General features: G+C 51.9%; 1 protein-coding gene across 3 annotated transcripts in view; it reads left to right on the top strand.

Annotated features, from left to right (window-relative positions):
• The window catches only part of FCHSD2 (FCH and double SH3 domains 2), a 365,756-nt gene that overhangs the window by 223,919 nt on the left and 123,305 nt on the right, over nt 1–18,532 (top strand). Inside the window, exons 15-21 of one of the 3 annotated variants that reach the window (XM_056116009.1) lie at nt 3,270–3,404; nt 10,864–10,947; nt 11,070–11,247; nt 11,568–11,788; nt 12,806–12,935; nt 13,577–13,659; nt 15,948–16,035. In XM_056116009.1, coding sequence (XP_055971984.1) covers nt 3,270–3,404; nt 10,864–10,947; nt 11,070–11,247; nt 11,568–11,788; nt 12,806–12,935; nt 13,577–13,659; nt 15,948–16,031 — 915 coding nt within the window. In that variant the 3' untranslated portion in view covers nt 16,032–16,035. Of the gene's footprint in view, nt 1–3,269; nt 3,405–10,863; nt 10,948–11,069; nt 11,248–11,567; nt 11,789–12,805; nt 12,936–13,576; nt 13,660–15,947; nt 16,157–18,532 lie in introns of those variants that run through there. The other 2 variants (XM_056116008.1, XM_056116010.1) reach the window with 2 other exon arrangements.

The following is an 18,532-nucleotide window of genomic DNA, read 5'->3' as shown; positions in this document are numbered from 1 at the left end:
GAAACTGGGGTCAAGGCAGATGGGCAGAGCTGAATTTCCCCACATGGTACCCAGAGAGTGACCCACACATTCAGGTACGGGATGCCCACCAGGGTGGTGGGACAAAGTTACACTGAAGATGAAGCAGCTCGGCTGTAAGCCGCTGTGCCGTCCTCCAGGCCCAGTCGTCTCTGTTCGCATTCTCCTTCCTCTGCTCCCGCCGATATTTACGCTTATATGGATAGCATTTGTGCCTGAATATCATGACGATAATCTACAAAATAAATATTTTATGCTTTACCATTTCAATTTACCTGTCAGCTGTTATAATATACATTGAGACTGGGTTAAAAAAAAATTTTTTTTCCTTCTGCATTTCAAAGGACGTATTTTCAAGATAAAATGTTTCTAACAAATTCGCCATTTAGTTCAGCGGTACTGAGTGCATATGTTACTTACCAGCCATACCCACCCCGCGTGCCGAAAAAACACTGTACCCATTAACTACAGAGGCCCGTTCTCCCAGCACCTCCACCCTGACCGGGAGAAGTGGATGGCCTCATGGAGGAAGCATGCAGTGTGTCTCTGTGGTCGGATTGTCTCACTTAATGCTAACAGCCCCACACTCATCCCTATTGCAGCTTGCGTCAGAATTTTGTTTTTAAGTCGGAAATTGGTAGCTGTGTGTGCATACATAGGTTGTTTTTCTGTTCATCTGAAGTGGGCACGGAGCAGCCAACTTTTGGTTGTTGTGACTGATAGGGCTGTAAACCATCGAAAATAATATTTTTTCAAGCCCCTGTTTTTAGTTCCAGAAGTGGAATTTGTTGGATCATAAGGAAACACCACATTTTCCACATCAGCTACACCGTATTTCTACAAGCAGTATGCTAGTATTCCAGTTTTTCCATATCCTTGCCAACACTCATTAATCTTTTTTGTTTGGGGTGTATGGGTGTGTGTGTGTGTGTGTGTGTGTGTGTGTGTGTGTGGGTGTGGGTGTGTGTGTTAGGGCCACACCTAGAGGTACTCAGGCTATTTGGAGGTCTGAGCCCAGGAGTGACCCCTGGCAAACTCAGGGGGCCAAGTGAGATGCAGGGCTGCGGTCAGTGCAGCTGCGTCCAAGGCAAGCACCTTGCCTCCTGGACTCTCTCTCCAGCCCGTTTTTCATTTATTTATTATATTTAATTTTTGTTATTTGGGACTGTACCAGGTGGTACTCAGAGCTTACTCCTGGCTCTGTACCCGGGGATCACTCCTGGCACGGCTTGGAGGGACCATATCTGGTGCCAGAGATCCAGCCTGGGTGAGGCGAGTGCCCTACCCACTGTGCTAGCTCTCCAGTCCGCCTTTCTTATTTTAAATAGCTGTCCTAGTGCTTGTGGGGCATTATTCCCTTGTAATTTGGGTTTGCATTTCCCTGATGTTGTGTGTCCCTGGGCAGCACTTACCACTTGTATGTCTTCCTCAAAGGACTTTTCAAGTCCTTAGCCAGTTTTTGAGTTGGGCTTTCTTTCTGAGTCTTAGGAATAGTTTGCAAATTCTAGAAATGAATCCTTTATCAGAAGTGTGACGTTTGCCTTTTAACTCTGTTCTTTGCCACACATGATTTTAACTTGATGAGGTCTCGTTCTTTTACCTTTCCTAACTTAAATATAACCACTTCTTGTCTCCTTATTCAGCAAGGCCTGGATAAATCACTGCCAGGGTTTTCGGCCTGATTTATAGTCCTTAATCTCTCTCAGCCCTATCTACCCTGCTCTCTCATTAGCTTTGTGTTCATTTATTCAGTTACTGCAATATCGTGTTGGCTATACTTTTGGTGTCCAAGCAGACAAATCATTACCAAATACAGTGCATGGAGGCCTTATTGCTCCTGCGAGTTTTATATTTTTAATTTTCGTTGTTCTTTAATCCATGTGCATTCATTCTTATGAAGGTGTAAGGGTCTAGTTTTACACATGGATGTCTGGTTTTCCAGTGCCATTTGTTGAGAAACTGGCCCATTCCCCATTCCACACTCTTGAAACTCTCATCAAAAATCACTTAATCTTCTATGTGAAGGTTTATTTCTGGACTTTATTTTTTTGATGGGGGGCCACACCCAGTGGTGCTCAAGGGTTATTCCTGGCTCTGCACTCGGAGGGCTTGTTGGAGGGCTCAGGAGACCACGTGGGGTGCCGGGGATCGAACTAATGAGCTGTGTGCAAGGAAAGAGCCCTTCCCACTGTTCTCTCTCTCCAGCCCCTTCTGGGCTTTCTGTTTCCAAACTCATTTTCAGTGGGTGCTAGTTATAATGTGGACACATCATAGTTGATTCAAACATACCTCCATTGCTGGCATTAAGGTTGTGTCTTGGATTTTGCCACTCCAGCAATATTAGACCAAAGAGCCTAAAATGTATCATATATCCTGATTTTTTAAATCTCTTTAGTGGATTCACAGAAATATAATTGCTGGGTTAAGTTGTAGGTTTAGTTTCTATTTCAGTGGATGGAGGTTCTTTTAAAAAAGATTTATCCATTATATTTTTGCCAGCCAGGGACGGTCCTAGATAGCTTTTAAAAATTCTCCCCAGTTCCCAAGGATTAGGATTAGAATCAGCAGTCTAGAAATCTTTTCAATTCTTCGCAATATAATCAGTTTAAAATGATGAGACCTGGAGGCCAGACGGATAGTGCAGCAGGCAAGGTTGTATGCAGGGAAGGATCTTGCCTTGTATGCAGCTAACCCAGGTTCCATCCTCAGTGTCCCGTACAGTCCCCCAAGCACCGTCGGTAGTGACTCTGAGTGCGGAGCCGGAGTAACCACTAAGCATCACCACGTGTGGCCCAAAAATAAATAAAATGATGAGGCTTTTATTCATCAATATTTAACCACACAAATTAAAAAATAGTGATACCTATTTGTTTAATATTTGAGAAAATATTTCACTGTTGGGTGTTGGGTTTTTAAAGTCTCTGTCCTCTCACCTAAAATACAAATGAGAGCAGATACTTTTCTCTTCTTCGTCTTTTTTTTCCCCCCAAGGGGCGGGTTACATTTGGACCACACCTGGCTCTGCACTCAGGAATCACTCCTGGTGGTGCTCAGGAGACCAAGTGGGATGCTGGGGGTGGAACATGCAAGGCAAGTGCTTTGCCTGCTGTGCCATCTCTCCGGCCCCAGATAGCTATTTTCTACCTGCAGTGAAATCAGATTTTGGAACCCTCAGGTTTTAAGTGCTTTCCCCGCTTCCAGCTGCTTTCTTGAAGAACACAGGCTAGCCAGTGTCTCCTGGTGTTCCCCAGGTTCACGCCGACGCCGAGAGGGAAGAGGGCGAGGAGCTGGAAGACAGCATGGACGTGTTTGATGACAGCAGCTCCAGCCCATCCGGCACCTTACGGAGTTACCCGCTCACCTGCAAGGTCGTCTACTCCTACAAGGTCTGTGCACCCGGGTCCGAGTAACTGCCTCCACCCCACTCCCCGTCACATGCCATCAGTTACTCTTCAGTTGCTCTGGGGGCGTCTTGACCGCACCCAGCTGAGCCACTTCCAGCCTCCTTCTGTAAACCTGTTTTATAGAACTAGTTGTCACGGCCAGTATCCTAGCCAGTGCCCACAAGGGCAACCCTAAAAAATGAGATTTTTTTTTTCTTTACAAAACTTTTTTCTAACCTTTACCCTTCTTTTGTTTTTGTTTCCGGGCTATACCAGACAGTGCTCAGGGGGTCGCTGCTGGCTCTGTGCTCACAGAGCCACACCTGGCCATGTCAGGATTTGAACCAGAGTTGCAGCCACAGCCTTTGTACTCTCTCCAGTCCTGCCTTCACCTTTCTTACCCTTACTGTATCCACCTCCTCTTTCCATTTTAAGCAAAGGTCTGGAGAAACCAACGCCAGGCTTCCAGCCTGCCTTGGGCGTCATGGTTCTTCAGCCCTGCCCTGCGCTCACGGGGACTCTTCACACATACAACCGGAACTGCATTTCCTCCCGATTGCAGCCAGTCCTCTGCGTTCATCTCCAGAGCAGATCCAGAAGGCGCCCAGTCTCCCCGTTTAACCCAAGGCTTCGCTTTGATTACGATACCAGGAGGGGGACCACCCTCAGATTGCTCTCCCTTCCTCAGATTTGCTTCCCAGCAGTCCATTGTCTTCAACAGATAAATGAGTTTCTTGCCTTCCCCTGCCTGAACCCCACTGCAAGTTTTCTACCTCACATCGAAACACTGACCCTCTGTTGAGTTCTGTAACTGGGATGAGTGGACCCCTGCCTTCGTGTCCTTTCCTGGCTCCTCTCTGCATAAGCTCTGGCTGCCTCGCCCTCTGCAGAGGCTCCGGGCTCCTTCCCTCCTGGGCTGCGCTGCCCCAGACTCTCCTTTCCCAGAAGTCAGCCCACTGCCTGCCCACTGCTGTGCCCGAGCTCAAGGGCTGCCTACAGCATAGCCATCCCTCCACCCCTGCTCTCTCTTCCGTGGCCTTTGGCCCATCCTGAATTTTCTCTATGACCCTTACTACCAGCCACGCTGAATTTTGTGTCCATACACCTCAGACTTTCGTAAAGGCAGGAACCTGCCCCTGTCCATCCCATTCCATGTGTCCTCAGCACCTGGATCAAGCCCTGGCACCTTAGGTGCTCCACAGATGTGGAAGGAAGAAGGACAGTTGTAGTTAAGACGCGGGCAGGCTGCAGAGCACTCCCGGCTGCCGTGCTGAGGCAGGCCAGTGCTGGAGAGCCTCTAGGGAGGAAGCGTCAAGAGGACACCCCCTGATCAGGCCTGGGACAGGGTAATCTCTGTCCCCGTCCCCAGGTGCACGAGTCAGCAGCATTTACTCCTCACGCTTCAGTGATCCCCAGACCTTTTATTAAATGTTGTTACTTGATTTAAATTACTAACACTTCCTCTTTCCTGAAAAGTTGGTATGTTTTTTTCAATGTAAACTATTTTATTAATATTTGGGGGGTTTAAACGTTTTGGGTTTGGGCTTGTGTTTGTTTTTTTTTCCCCTTGGGTTTAGGGGGGGATAGCCACACCCGGCGATGCTCAGGGCTTACTCCTGGCAGTGCACAGGGGACATATGGGATGCCAGTGATCAAACCCGGGTTGGCCGCGTGCAAGACACCTTAACCCACGATACTATCGCTTCGGGCCCTATTTTAATAATATTTTGAAACCATGAAGTCACCTTCTGAAGTTTTTGGGAAGGTGTTCAAGAGTGACTCTTAAGACTAAGGATGAAACATTTTCCTTATGTCACTCAGTATTATATTAACTTTGATGTTCTAGAATTAAAATCTGGAGATGGCTCAAAGGGCCTAACACAAGCTTTGCATGTGGGAGCCCTGGGTTCTGTCCTGTCACCACAAGGTCCCCCAGACCCCCATCCCTGCAAAATTTCGATTCCTTAAGTGAAAGTGATTCTCATTTTCTGAGTGATTTGTCCGGTGTTTCCTCTATTGGCATATTCTAGGCATAGCTTTCTGGTGACTCAGGCTGTGAAATGTAGTTAATCTCTGAGCATTTATCGGGTGCCCAATGTGAGTTGTAGGGTTGTAGGAAAGAATTTGACAGAATCCTTACCCCTCGGGAATGGATATTCTGGGGGCAGTAAATATTAAACTGAAACATAATATTGTGTTTGAAAGCATTTACAGTGAGAAGTAAAACCCATAATTCTTCCTGTAATAGTTGTGAGAAATTTTACAGCTGAGATGGCATTTAAATTAGGTCATGAGAGAAGGTAGGGCAGGGAAAGAGCCTTGTAAGCAAAAAGAACATGAAAGGATACAGTGGATGAAAACAATGAGGCTTTTAGGCTTGAGCGGGTAGAACACTTGCTTGTACTTGACTGACCCGGATTCAGTCCCCGGGTTCGATCCCATATGGTTCCCTCAACCCTGACAGGAGTAATTCCTGAGTGTAGAGCCAGGAGTAACCCCTGAGCATCGCCAAGTGTGGCCCAAAAACAAAACTTGATGAGGTTTTTCAGGAAATATGAAATTCATTGGTATTTCAGCAGCCAGTGTGAGGCACAAAGCCACGGGCACAGAGGCGTTTGCTCATCCTGTCGCCAGGACTTCTCGAGATTACTTCGGTTTGGCTTTTGTGCTGGCTGGGAGGAGAGATTGGATGTCCCAGAACCAGATGGGGCATCCGAACAGGGAGCCCTGATGGCGGCAGAGGGCAGGAGAGAGAGGCCTGTAGTAATTCCTGAGATCACAGCCACAGGGGACACCTGGATTAATCTGCTGAGAACCACAGAAACCTAAAATGATGGGCTGAGGTTGTGTCTCAGTGGACAAGTACTTGCCTTGCGTGTGTAAGGCTCAGGGTTGGGTTCCCAGCACCCCTTGGTCCCCCCACCCCTCAGAAAAAAAAGCTGAGTGTGACCCCCCCAAATAGCAAAGAAACCCTAAAATTAATGGCTAGAGGGGTCTGAGAGATGCCTTAACAGGCTGGAGTACATGCTTGCATATGGGATGTCTAGCATTACATCGTCCCACAAGCATAAAGCCAATAATGACCCCTGAACACCAGAGGGCATGTCTCCCCAAAACACAACAAAAGCTAAAGAGATTTAGTGCCTTTAAAATGCTCATAACTGGGCTGGAGCAATAATGCATCAGGTAGGGCACTTGCCTTGCACACGGCTGGCCCCTGGTGTCGATCCCCAGCACCTTATCTGGTCCTCTGAGACCCGCCAGGATAGAGCCCTGAGTACTGCCAGGTGTGGCCCAAAACCAAAAAATGCTCATACCTTTTGGCCCTAATAGCATCTGTCCTAAGGAAACCACCACAATATAGAGAGTCATTCTGTGTATATATAATGTTCTGTCATCATACCACTTCTCCTTAATAGTTTAAAGTTCACAGTCCAGAGGCTGGGGAGGTGGCACAAAGGTCAAGTGCTCGCCTAGCATATGGCACTGACTCAGATGCCAACTCCCCACAGGGTCCCCCCAGCACCGCTGGGTTGGGCCCGCAGTAAGTAAACATAAGTTCACAGTCCACCAAGGGGAAACCAGAGAAATCACTCATGGTATAGAACCCTAACATATAATGAATATAATTGGGAATTATCTTAGAGATTTTTTTTTATGTATGAGGAAAAGCTCTCTCTTTTTTTTAAAAGTAAGTTATCAGAATATGTGTTCTGTAAAAGAATCACGTATTATTTTCTTAGTATGTAATTATTTTCCAATTTCCCATTTCCAATTACATATTATTTTCCAGCTTTTCTCCAGTGAACATAAAATACTCATACAACCAGGAAGGCAAGAATCCAAGAGCCTGGGGGTAGGCACGGAGGGCAGGGCTGCTTCGAGTCCTGGCTCGGGCATGGGTTCACAACGGGCAGCGTGAGGGCCTGAGTTTATCTCACAGTCGTTCCCTGACCCCTGGCCCTTCGCTGGGGCGAGCACAGGGGACACCCCTGACTTCAGTAAGTCACTGCGAGCAGAACCCCGCGAGGCAGACAGCTCCCCAGGGCGCAGCAGGGGCTGGTGGGACACACAAGCCTCGAGAGAGCAAAAGGCGGCCGCGGCTCGTGAGGGCGGCCAGAGAACCATGAGCCCGGCAACCAACCAGGAGCAATAAAGCAGCTCATGTGCGGAACCTCTGTGTGCCTGCCACCCACGCACGGTGCCCCAGTCTTTCTGACGGCTGAAGGAGATTATCAGCCCGCCCCCTGTTCAGCTAGTGTTACGTGAACGCCTTCCACGTAGAATGCTATGCTCTTTTCCACTGGCAAATAGAGACCGGATCAAAACAGAACCCCCCCCCCCAAAAAAACAGTCTCTGCCCCCCCGCCCCCCAGAGTTTACAGGAATGAGAAATGAAGCACAGAGAGGACTGTGGTGCTGCTTGCCCACAGAATAGAATCTGAAGCCAGAACTGCAGCTGCAGCAGGCTAGACTCACGCACAGCCGGGTGAGCACAGGAAGGAGAAGTGTGTTGGCATCAGGGCCTCAAGAGCAGAGTCCGCAGAGCTGGGCGGGCAGGGACCAGCGGATGGAGACCAGCTTCTGCTGGCACCTGGTCCGGGCCCCGAGACTCTCACTTGGGCAGAAATAGAGGGTGCTCACAGTATCCCTCTGCCTGACTCCTGCACGCTCACATCTGCCAGCGCCGACATTTTTGTAAGGCTTTATATCTATATATCTATCTGTATATACATATATATTTATATATACATATATATATTATATGTTTTAATTTTATTGAATCACCAAATCACCGTGAGATAGTTACAAGCTTTCATGTTTGGGTTCCAATCACACAATGATCAAACACCCATCCCTCCACCAGTGCACATTCCCCACCACCAATATCCCCAGTATACCCCCCCTTTCCCACCCTCTCCCTGCCTCCATGGCAGACATCAAAACAAAAACAAAAACACTGTTCTCCCATTGTTCATCAGTTTGCTCGAGCGGGCCCAGTAACATCTCCAGTTTTGAGACTTCTTGTTACTGTGTTTGGCATATTGAAGACGTCACAGGTAGCTTGCCAGGCTCTCTGAGAGGGGCGGAGGAATAGAACCCGGCTCGGCCGGGCTGGCTGCACTTAAGGCAAACGCCCTACCACTGTGCTATCGCTCCAGCCCATGGCAGACATCATTCCCCATAATTTCTCTCTACTTTTGGGCATTATGGTTTGCAATACAGACCCTGAGAGATTAACAAATGGGACTACATCAAACTAAGAAGCTTCTGCACTTCAGAAGAAACAGTGACCAAAATACAGAAAGAGCCCACAGAATGGGAAAGGACATTTACCCAGTATCCATCTGATAAGGGATTAATATCCAGGATATACAAGACACTAGTAGAATTGTACAAGAAAAAAACCTCCAACCCCATAAAAAAATGGGGAGAAGAAATGAACAGAAGTTTCCTCAAAAAAGAAATACAAATGGCCAAAAGGCACATGAAAAAGTGCTCCACATCGCTAGCCAACAGGGAGATGCAAATAAGAACAATGATAAGATAATCATCTCACACCACAGAGACTGGCACACATTCAAAAGAACAAAAGCAACCAATGCTGGTGTGGATGTGGGGGGGAAGGGACACTCTTCCACTGTTGGTGGGAATGCCCACTAGTCCAGACTTTCTGGAAAACTATATGGACAATCCTTCAAAAACTAGAAATTGAGCTTCTATATGACCCCTCATTACCACTTCTGGAAATATATCCCAAGGATGCAAAAAAGCACAGTAGAAATGACATCTGTACCAATATGTTCATTGCAGCACTGTTCACAATAGCCAAAATCTGGAAACAACCCAAGTGCCCTAGAACAGATGACTGGTTAAAGAAACTTTGGTACATTTTTGTAAGTCTTGCCATAGAAGTAGGAAAACCAAGGAGGAAGTTGTGTCACAGCTACTTTTTGTGGCTCTATTCAGGGCATCATGTGGCTTCCAACCAGCTAAGAAACTCCCCGGGAAAAGTAGTCCCGCAAGCTGTCCCTTGCCAGTAAGCTGATTCTTACCTCGTGTTTTTGAGGCCAAGCGGTCGCTTGCTTAGAATTCCGACCCGGGTGTGTTTGTGCGTCTGGGCAGCCACGGTTCTGGTCTTCCACCCCGAGCCGCTGTCGCAACGTCGAGCCTGGGCTTGATGCAACGTCCCAGTGCACTTGAAATGGGAAGCAAGTCTGTGAGGAAGGCGACTCATCTTCTTGCCTTATTCCTGCTTCTAGGACCAGGACATATTTCACACTTTGAAACTGGTCTGGCTTGAGCAGTGACACAGCCCTGGGTCACAGCTCTCACTGCTCTTAGGGAAGGCTTTGAAGGCGTAAAAGAGCCAGGGGATGCCAGCAGGCCCCTCACGGCTCTGTGTGACAGACAGAAGCACACCGGATCTCTGCTCCGTGAAGCCCTGAGAGTTTGTGCTCAGATGCTCCAGTCTCGGGGGGGTGGGGGGGTCGGTATCTGGGGGGCTGGTGCTCCTGGCCTCCTTCCCGTCAGGGTCGATCACACCGCCCGCCAGTGGTCTGCACAGGGCACGAAGATGGATTGGTCCCATCTCTGTGTTTACGTTGGTGCAGCATAAATCCATAACTGGACTGGATCACGCTCCCTCCCTGCCCTCGGCTCTCTGCTCTCGGCCACTCGTTCACAGCAACCCAGACCCTGCAAGGCGCTGCTCGAGCTGTCATCATGTGCCACGATCTCACAGCTGCCACCCCGATAGCCCCCTGAGCTTCCCAGACTGCCATGGCTCTGTGCCTGTTCACCCCACAGCAACCCCGCCTCATCCTCTGCAGATGACAGGCTTGTCATTTGCAAGAAGTGGAGACCTCAAGGGATGGCTGGGCCTGCAGAGGCCTAAGCTGAGCTCTGCACTGCCCCTGGAGGGGTCCGTGTCTTCCCATGTCTGCTGTGACTTACTCTGTTGAATTTTGTTGGTTTTGGTTGGTTTTTTTTATTTGTTTTGGTTTTTGTTTTGTTTTGTTCTGTTTTTTTGTGGTCGGGCCTTTGCCTTGCATGCGGTCAGTCCAGCCAACCCGAGTTCGATTCCTCTGCCCGTCTCGGAGAGCCCGGCAAGCTACCAAGAGTATCTCGCCCGCACAGCAAAGCCTGGCAAGCTCCCCGTGACATGTTCGATATGCCAAACACAGTAACAAGTCTCACAGTGGAGACGTTACTGGGACCACTCGAGCAAATAGATGAACAACGGGAGGACAGTGCTTTTTAAGTGAAACCTCCCCTCATTCTGAGAGTTTTACGGCACTTAAATTTATGTTCACTGCATTTTTCGGAATCATTTCTCTACTTTGACCCACCTCCTGCCCTCCCTCCCTCCCTCCCCCCCTCCCCGATTTTGTTCCGCCCAAGCCTCATCTGCTCCGTGGCTAACCTCTCACACTTTGTCCATGCCCATCCTCCACTGCAGGCTTCTCAGCCCGACGAATTGACCATTGAGGAACACGAGGTGCTGGAAGTGATTGAAGATGGCGATATGGAAGACTGGGTAAAGGTATACTCCTTTGCTCATACTGCCCCTGCCTGGGACGTTGCGTCAGGCGTGTGCTTGGGTTCCTTGGGATCCTGTCCAAAGGTGTGCACGCCAACCTGCTTTGTCTCGTGTCTTTCACGCAGGCTCGAAACAAGGTCGGCCAAGTGGGCTATGTGCCGGAAAAGTACCTGCAGTTCCCCACCTCGAACAGCCTCCTGAGCATGCTGCAGTCCCTGGCCGCCCTGGACAGCCGCTCACACACCTCCAGCAACTCCACCGAGGCCGAGCTCGTGTCCGGCAGCCTCAACGGAGATGCCAGCGGTAAAAACGGAACCGAGGCGCCCTTGGTTTGGTCCCGTGTGGCCTGCGCTGTACTGCCCTGGTGTCAGCCACACTAGGTTAAAAGACACAGCATTACTCTAGAGTGTCATCCTTGATTCGGGCACTTTTATCCCAGGCCTCGAGCCTCAGGTTGCTCCTCCCATGAGTAGAGGCAGCATCAGTGGACAGGGCTCTCGGGCTCTCCCTGGGCAGCGGGGAGGCTGCAGAGGGCATCCCCTGCCTGCCACTGTGCCGACTGGCTGGTGCTCTCTCCCTCTCTCTCTTTCTCCCTCTCTCTCCCCCTTTCCCTTGTTCCCCAGCCTGTTTTGTGAAAGCACTTTATGACTACGAGGGCCAGACCGACGACGAATTATCTTTTCCTGAGGGAGCCATCATTCGAATCCTGAACAAAGAAAACCAGGACGACGACGGCTTCTGGGAAGGAGAGTTCAGCGGGCGGGTTGGCGTCTTCCCTTCGGTGCTAGTGGAAGAGCTGTCGGCCCCGGAAAACGGGGATGCCCCGTGGGCACGAGAGACCCAGGTGAACAGGAGCAGGGCGCAAAGTGAAGGAAAGGATGGCTCAAAGAAAGGGAACCCCGTGGGGGGTGGGGGTCCGTGGACTAGTCAGGTGGTCGCCACCTTCCCTACCACTCCATCCCAGCTACCAGCGGCCCACAAAACTAGACGGGGGGACCAGAGCGATAGTACAGTGGGGAGGGCATTTGCCTTGCATGCGGCTGACCCTGGTACAATCCCCAGTATCCTGTATCGTCCCCCAAGCATCGCCAGGAGTAATTCCTGAGTACAGAACCAGGAGTAACCCCTGAGCATCACTGAGTGTAAACCAAAACGAAAAAAGAAAAAAAAAGTAGACTGGGGGAGTCCTGCAGAGAGGCCCCATTCCACCCTGCAGTGGCTGGCCAGAAGGCTTCATTGTATGTGACAGGCACCGAATGGTTCCGTGTCAGGAGGAAAAGAACCAGAGAGGCCACACCTTCCCCACGGTCCACGCTAGGAGCGAAGATGCCAGCTCGCTTTTGCCCTCACGGCCATGGTCGCCCTGCCCAGCCCTGGGACCTCCAGTTTACTTCCTAGAGTTCCCGAGCATGCCAGCCCCCCACTCCCTCGGCCCCACCAGCTGCCTGGCCAGGAACCCCGCTGGGGGACCTCAGGCACACAGGGTGCTGCAGCCACTTAGCCCGATGTGCGTGGAACCTGGAAACTCGGCCCTGCGTTTTTTCTCTATGCAGAAAGTCAGACCACCTTTTTTCTTTTCTTTTGTCTGTCGGATTGGTTCATCGGGCATGTTTGCAGAGAATGGCCTGACTTGGGGACCGTTCAAGATAAACTGAAATTAGCTCCGTAAGAGAAAAAGGGGGAAGTGTGACGTGGGGATGGAGGGTGATGGTCCCAGGCTCCTTTGCTCTCTGACGAGGCTGAGGAGAGAAGCAGCCGTTGTCTGGGCTCCAGCGAGAAGCAGTTTGTCTGGCGTGGGCAGAGGGGCGACCCAGTCAGTGTCCCGGGGGGAGCCCTCAGTCACCTCCTTCCTCTCCGGCAGGTCTCGCCTTCTCCCAAGCCGGCCAGCGCCCTGCAGCCACTGCCACTGTATGATCAGCCGCCCAGCAGCCCCTACCCCAGCCCGGACAAGAGGGGCTCCCAGCTCTTCCCCCGCTCCCCCTCAGCCAGCGGTAAGCGCTCTCCTGGGCTTGGGGTGCAGTCGCTCCCAGTCGGCAATTCTGAGGCTCCCCTGAAGGCCAGACAAAGTGTCGCTGCAGGACAATAGTACAGAGGATAAGGCACTTGCCTGCCACGCCGCCAACCTGGGTTCAGTTCCCCGCACCCCATATGGTCCACCCAAGCACGGCCTCCAGGAGCAGTCTCTGAATCCAGAGCCAGTAAGCCCTGAGTACAGCCAGGGGTGACCCAGAACTACAAAACAAGAATGGCTGCTTGGGGGGACTTGGGGCCAAGGCTAAGAGGCAGAGCATCTGCCTGGCAGGCCTGAGGCCGTGGGCTTGCCCCCCGGCATTGGCATCGCCACCTCTCCTAGAGTAATAATCCCCAGGGCACCGTCAGTAGTAATCTGGTGCCACAAGTGCTGGCAGCCCCCAGCCAGCATCAGTGCTACGAAGACACAGAAGGGCAGTGTGGGGCAGAAGCCGAACCCGGAGGGAGGACAGCTGGTTGGTCCTGAAAGCCAGCAGGTAAAAACGGGGCCCACAAGCCACTGAGGCCAGGCGCTTGCCCACAGGTAGTGCATGGGCAGGCGCATGACCCACACACTGCCCAGTGCGGCCCCCCAGTGAGCGGCTTTCATTCACTCTCCCAGAAAACAGTTTCCACGCCGAGTCGCCAGGATTCTCCCAGGCCCCGCGGCACACGCCTGACGCCTCCTACGGCAAACTGCGACCTGTAAGTCTCCCATCTGGGAAGCCAGGAGTACATGCTCCTCCCCCCCCCCAAGATGGGACGGTAGAGATGCGGGGCCCTGGGCACCCTGTGGCGTGTCCCCGCAGCCCCCATGTAAAGGATGAGGTGGGTTTAGAACATCAGAAGAGCTCTGGGTCACTGCCAGGAGGGATTCCTCAGTGCAGAGCCGGGAAGGACCCCTGAGCATTGCCAAGTGTGGCCCCGAAACTAAAAGCTCGTGGAGGCCAGAGCAGAATAGTACAGTGCGTAGGGCACTTGCCATGCATACAGCTGGCTGACCGGATTCAATTCCCTGCAGCCCTTATGGTCCTCTGAGCACAGAGCCAGGAGTAATTCCTGAGCACCGCAGGGTGTGGCCTAACACAAAACAAAAGAAAAGGGGTCTTGAGGGGCTGGAGGTACAGCTCAGTGTAACAGCACTTTTCTTGCTTGTGTCAAGCCCTGGGTTCAATTCCCAGTACAACATGTGCCCCCTCAAAAAGAAAGTAGATAAAACCAACATTTTTTTATTGGTTATACTGCAATTTGAAAGCAAAACTTTTAAAAGACGATGGGCTGGGGACTGGAGCGATAGCACAGCACGTAGGGCGTTTGCCTTGCACGTGGCTGACCCGGGTTCGTTTCCCATATGGTCCCTCGAGCACCGCCAGGAGTAATTCCTGAGTGCATGAGCCAGGAGTAACCCCTGAGCATCGCCAGGTGTGACCCAAAAAGCCACACACAAAAAAAAAAAGACCATGAGCCGGGGCAATAGTACAACGGATAAAGTGTTCACCTTGCATGTGGCCAACCCAGGTCTGTCCCTGCCATCCCATACTGTCCCTCAAGCCTGCCAGGAGTAATTCCTGAGTGCCACGCCAGGAGTAACCTCTTAGCATCACTGGGTATAGCCCAAAATCCCCCTCCCAAAATAAATATTTTTTTTCTTGCTTTTTGGTGGCACCCACCCCTGTCGCTTTCTTCCTCCTTCGTGATGGTGCAGGGGGTAGTGCCCTGGCCCCCACCCCCACACTGTCTCACACTCCGAGGTGGTCTGCACTTTTGCTCTGTAGACACCGTGGGGCAATGTGGACGTTAGGAAGGAGGAAGGCTCAGCAGTCATCAGTGGCGGGGGCGGGAGCATGGACAGGTGGGTTACCGATGGGGTCCCATCCGCTCTCCCATCCCCCTGGGGCCTCGCCCAGCTCTGTTCTCTGGAATCACTCCGCTCCCTGCCCTTCTCCAGCCCCATGCCCAGTCCTTCACTGACCGCTCCCAGGTTTATACCGCCAGCCCAAGCTCTTCTCAGAACCACAGACCTCTCGGGGGTGTCTCTCGGTGTACATGCCAGACCCCAAACTCGGCACACACGAGGGAATTACCTGTCGCCTGCCCCCTCCCACACTGCCTGCCCTGGCCCCAGGGACCCCATCCTCCAGGTGCGCTGGTGCCATTCTCGCTGCCTCCCTGGCACTGTGGCCCGCAGGGCACCAGCACGGCCTGCCAGGCCTCCCTCAGAGACCTGCCTGGTCTGCCCCCTTCCAGCCACCTCCAGAAACGCCCCCATGTGGTCTCCTTCCCTCCACTTTCACACCCCTCTTCTGGCAGACTGTCACCCTCGAGCCACCTTTCCACGGGCCCGGCGTGCAGTTTCAAGCCCCCCAGACTCCCCTCTGCCCACAGAGTAAAGCTCAGGTTTCCTAAGGTGGCTCAGCTACACCCTTCAAGACACATCCTCAGCCTGATTTATCTCTTGCATCTCTCTTGAAAGATATTCTAGAAGGGGTTTTGGGTTTTTTTTTTTTCTTTTTTCTTTTTTGGTTTGGGACACACCTGGCAGTGCTCAGGGCTGACTCCTGACTCTGTGCTCAGAAGTCATTCCCGGCGGTGCTCAGGGGACCGTATGGGGATGCTGGGGATCGAACCTGGGTCTGTTGCAAGGCAAGTGCCCTCCCCACTATAGTATTATTACGGTCCCATACACTGGAAGGTTTTTAAGCATTGCTCTCCTGCCTCCAGCTCCAGGCCCCTGCTGTGGGGAGGAGAGGGCTTTGTAGGCTGTCGCAGCTCTTGTGCCCAACCAGATTCTTGGGTTTCACATTTCCCCCTTACACACACACACACACACACACACACACACACACACACACAAACACACACACATACACATACGGAAATGGTGAAAACAAGGTTGCCAGGCCGTGCCCAGGGCACGCCCTTGCAGGGTGAGTGGTCAGCCGTGTCGGTCACAGGCGCTGGCTAAGGGTCCCTGTCATCGTTTCCCCGCCAAGGTCCGGGCAGCTCCCCCGCCACCCACGCAGAGCCAACGCAGGCCCGCCGAGAAGCTGGAAGACGTGGAGATCACGCTGGTGTGATGCCACCGCGCGCCCGTTCCACGATCGCTACAATCAGGGCCAGGCTCGGCGGAGTGTGGCCGCGCTCGCGTTCTCTTTCGGCACCTTTGCATGATGCTGCCTCTTGACTGGAGCAAGAGCCACGAGGGCGAGCCGTGACCCGGCCTGGCCTGGCGGATGCCTCCCGTGTTCCGATCTTCTGTGCCTTTTTTTTTTCTCCCCCCCCCCCCCCCCATCTTGGTTGTTGCTGTCATTTTCTACGTCCTCTCTCCTGCCATAGCACATGTCCTTGCTCTCAGGAGAGGCGCGCCAGGCCCGGGTCAGGCTCAGCTCCAGAGACACTGCTCAGTGCACTCGTACAGTATATTACTGTGGCCGCCCCAAGCGGCACCTGCTCCTCTCTCCCTGTGGCTTCCTCTGGCCTGATTGGGTTTAATCGGATCCTGGTGGCACCAGCGGGAAGCTGAAGGAGGGATTTCAGGAGAGGCTGGCTCCTCCCGACAGTTGGCCCCCTCCCCCGGACTGGAAAGGGAAACCTCGCAGGGAACAGCAGATGGCCCTGCGTGCGTGCGTGCGTGTAGCGTCGATTGCATTAATGCACGTCCTCCCGCAACTAACAGGTGGAAAACAATAACAGTATCCTTTGTATTAATATTTATGCCGTGCATTTAGTATTAGTGGAGCTCACATGGAGTCTGAACTAGCGGTCAGGCCGTGTCCACCTCACTGGCCAGCAGACAGCAGCGGTGAGCGCCCTGGGCAGCAGGGAGCCAGCATCGTCTTCTTTTAGCCTTTGAGTTCGGGGGGTTGTTTTTTCTCCCAGCTTAACTTGGGCAGCACATACTCTGGCGACGGGTACACCTGCTGTCGGAGCGTCTGGAGAAGTCGAGGACGCGGCCCACACCGTTGGGTTCTCTCCTGCTGAGGAAGACCCTGCACACGGCGGGGTCCCCGTCGGAGCACTGACCCCGAGAGCCGGGGCACTGTTCCCCGTACAGAAGCAGCTTCTGGACGTTTTCATGGGAGGAAGACCCTGCGTGCAGCTCACGGGCAGAACCAGCTCCAGTTTTCTAAGGACTAGAAGTTTGTAAATCCTGCCCCGGTGCAAAATGACAAGGAAAAGAGGGGCTGTGTGCGTCCCCAAGGAGCTCGGAATCACACGGGTTCAGGCACGCACTGCCCCGGAACTGAGGGACTTTGCCAGTTTCTTTTTTTTTTTTTCTTTTCCCCTTATTTTTTTTTTTCTGGATAAAATTGAATTTGCAGGACTTAATCAGAAAAAGTACCTTAGGCTGAAAACTCCATGCCTTCTAGGAATCTTTGGAGACCTGAAATGCTTGCCAAATGCCCCCGTGGGGTTTTAAAACCCCATGTGATGTCCCAGTTTAAGCCATCCTCAGGCCATCACCTTTGTGATGCTCATGAGGGGCTCTGGTCCACGACTGGGGGCTTTTTTTTTTCCTCACATTTCTTTAACCTGTTGATCTATTTGAGGTCTTTTTGTGTTTATCAAACTTATTCTTAAGTTTAAAAAACAGAAAACAAGTTGAGAGGGTGGTTTTTCCCGAGACTGAAAACTTGCCAACGTGTTCGACATCCCCCCATCCCCCACCCCCAGCCCCTCTGCCCTCCTCCTCGCTAGCCAAATTGCCCTTCAGCCTGGGTTCCACATCCTCAGAGGGTGGTTTGAAATCTTTTGTTATATTTTAAAATATTTTTTTGGAAGAGCTGCTAATTTTATTTTAAGAGAAAAATTACAAAGTTGTAAAAAAAAAATAATGCCTCCTTTATAAACAGATCCCCTCCTCTCTCCGGACAGGTAACGCTGCGTCAGCCACAGGCAGCGCCGAGGCGCCTCTGTGCAAATGTGCTTTCTTTACAGTGGCTGTACAAAGTTTGTATTTATTATGTAAAATTGTTGAATAAAAAAAATGAAATTACATTTTCCATGTTTCTTTACGAAGAGTTTAAGGTCAGCCGGCTCCCCCGGGAAGCCTGCGGGCAGCTAGGAAGGAAGGAGAGGGTCCATCCACAGGGCCAGCAGTGCCCGCGCAGCCCGCCTAGAGGAACTGTGGCTGGGTGCTGGAGACAGTCTGTGACCTGTGCCCCGGAGGCTCTTCCCATGGGGGGCACTCGAGGGCCACCACAGGAGTGACTATGACACGGGCAGCCCCCAGGCCCCAGCCTCTCTCCAGCCCCACACAGGGTGGAGGACTCTCCCTTGCTGGCTCCCCGTTCCCTCTGGGCTGCCACATTCTGAGCTTAATCTGCTTTGATTTGTTTCTGGGATTTGGGTTTGGGTTTGGGATTTGGGCCAGCTGTGCTCAGAACTTACTCCTAGCTCTGTGCTCAGGGATCACTCCCGATGGTGTTCTGAGGGTATAGGCAGTGCCAAGATGAAACCCAGATCAACTGGGTGCAAAGCAAGCCCCTTAATCTCTGTGCTGTCTCTGTGTCCCGTACATCTGTAGCTTTAAAAGAGTTAAGAGTAAGGGGCTGGAGAGATAGCACAGCGGGTAGAG

This window comes from Sorex fumeus, unplaced genomic scaffold (genome assembly GCF_029834395.1).
Source record: "Sorex fumeus unplaced genomic scaffold, SorFum_2.1 ptg000030l, whole genome shotgun sequence".
In the NCBI taxonomy this organism is placed as follows: Eukaryota; Metazoa; Chordata; class Mammalia; order Eulipotyphla; family Soricidae; genus Sorex; species Sorex fumeus.
Note: the sequence above shows the minus strand (reverse complement) of the source record. Positions and strands in the feature narration are given on the sequence as shown.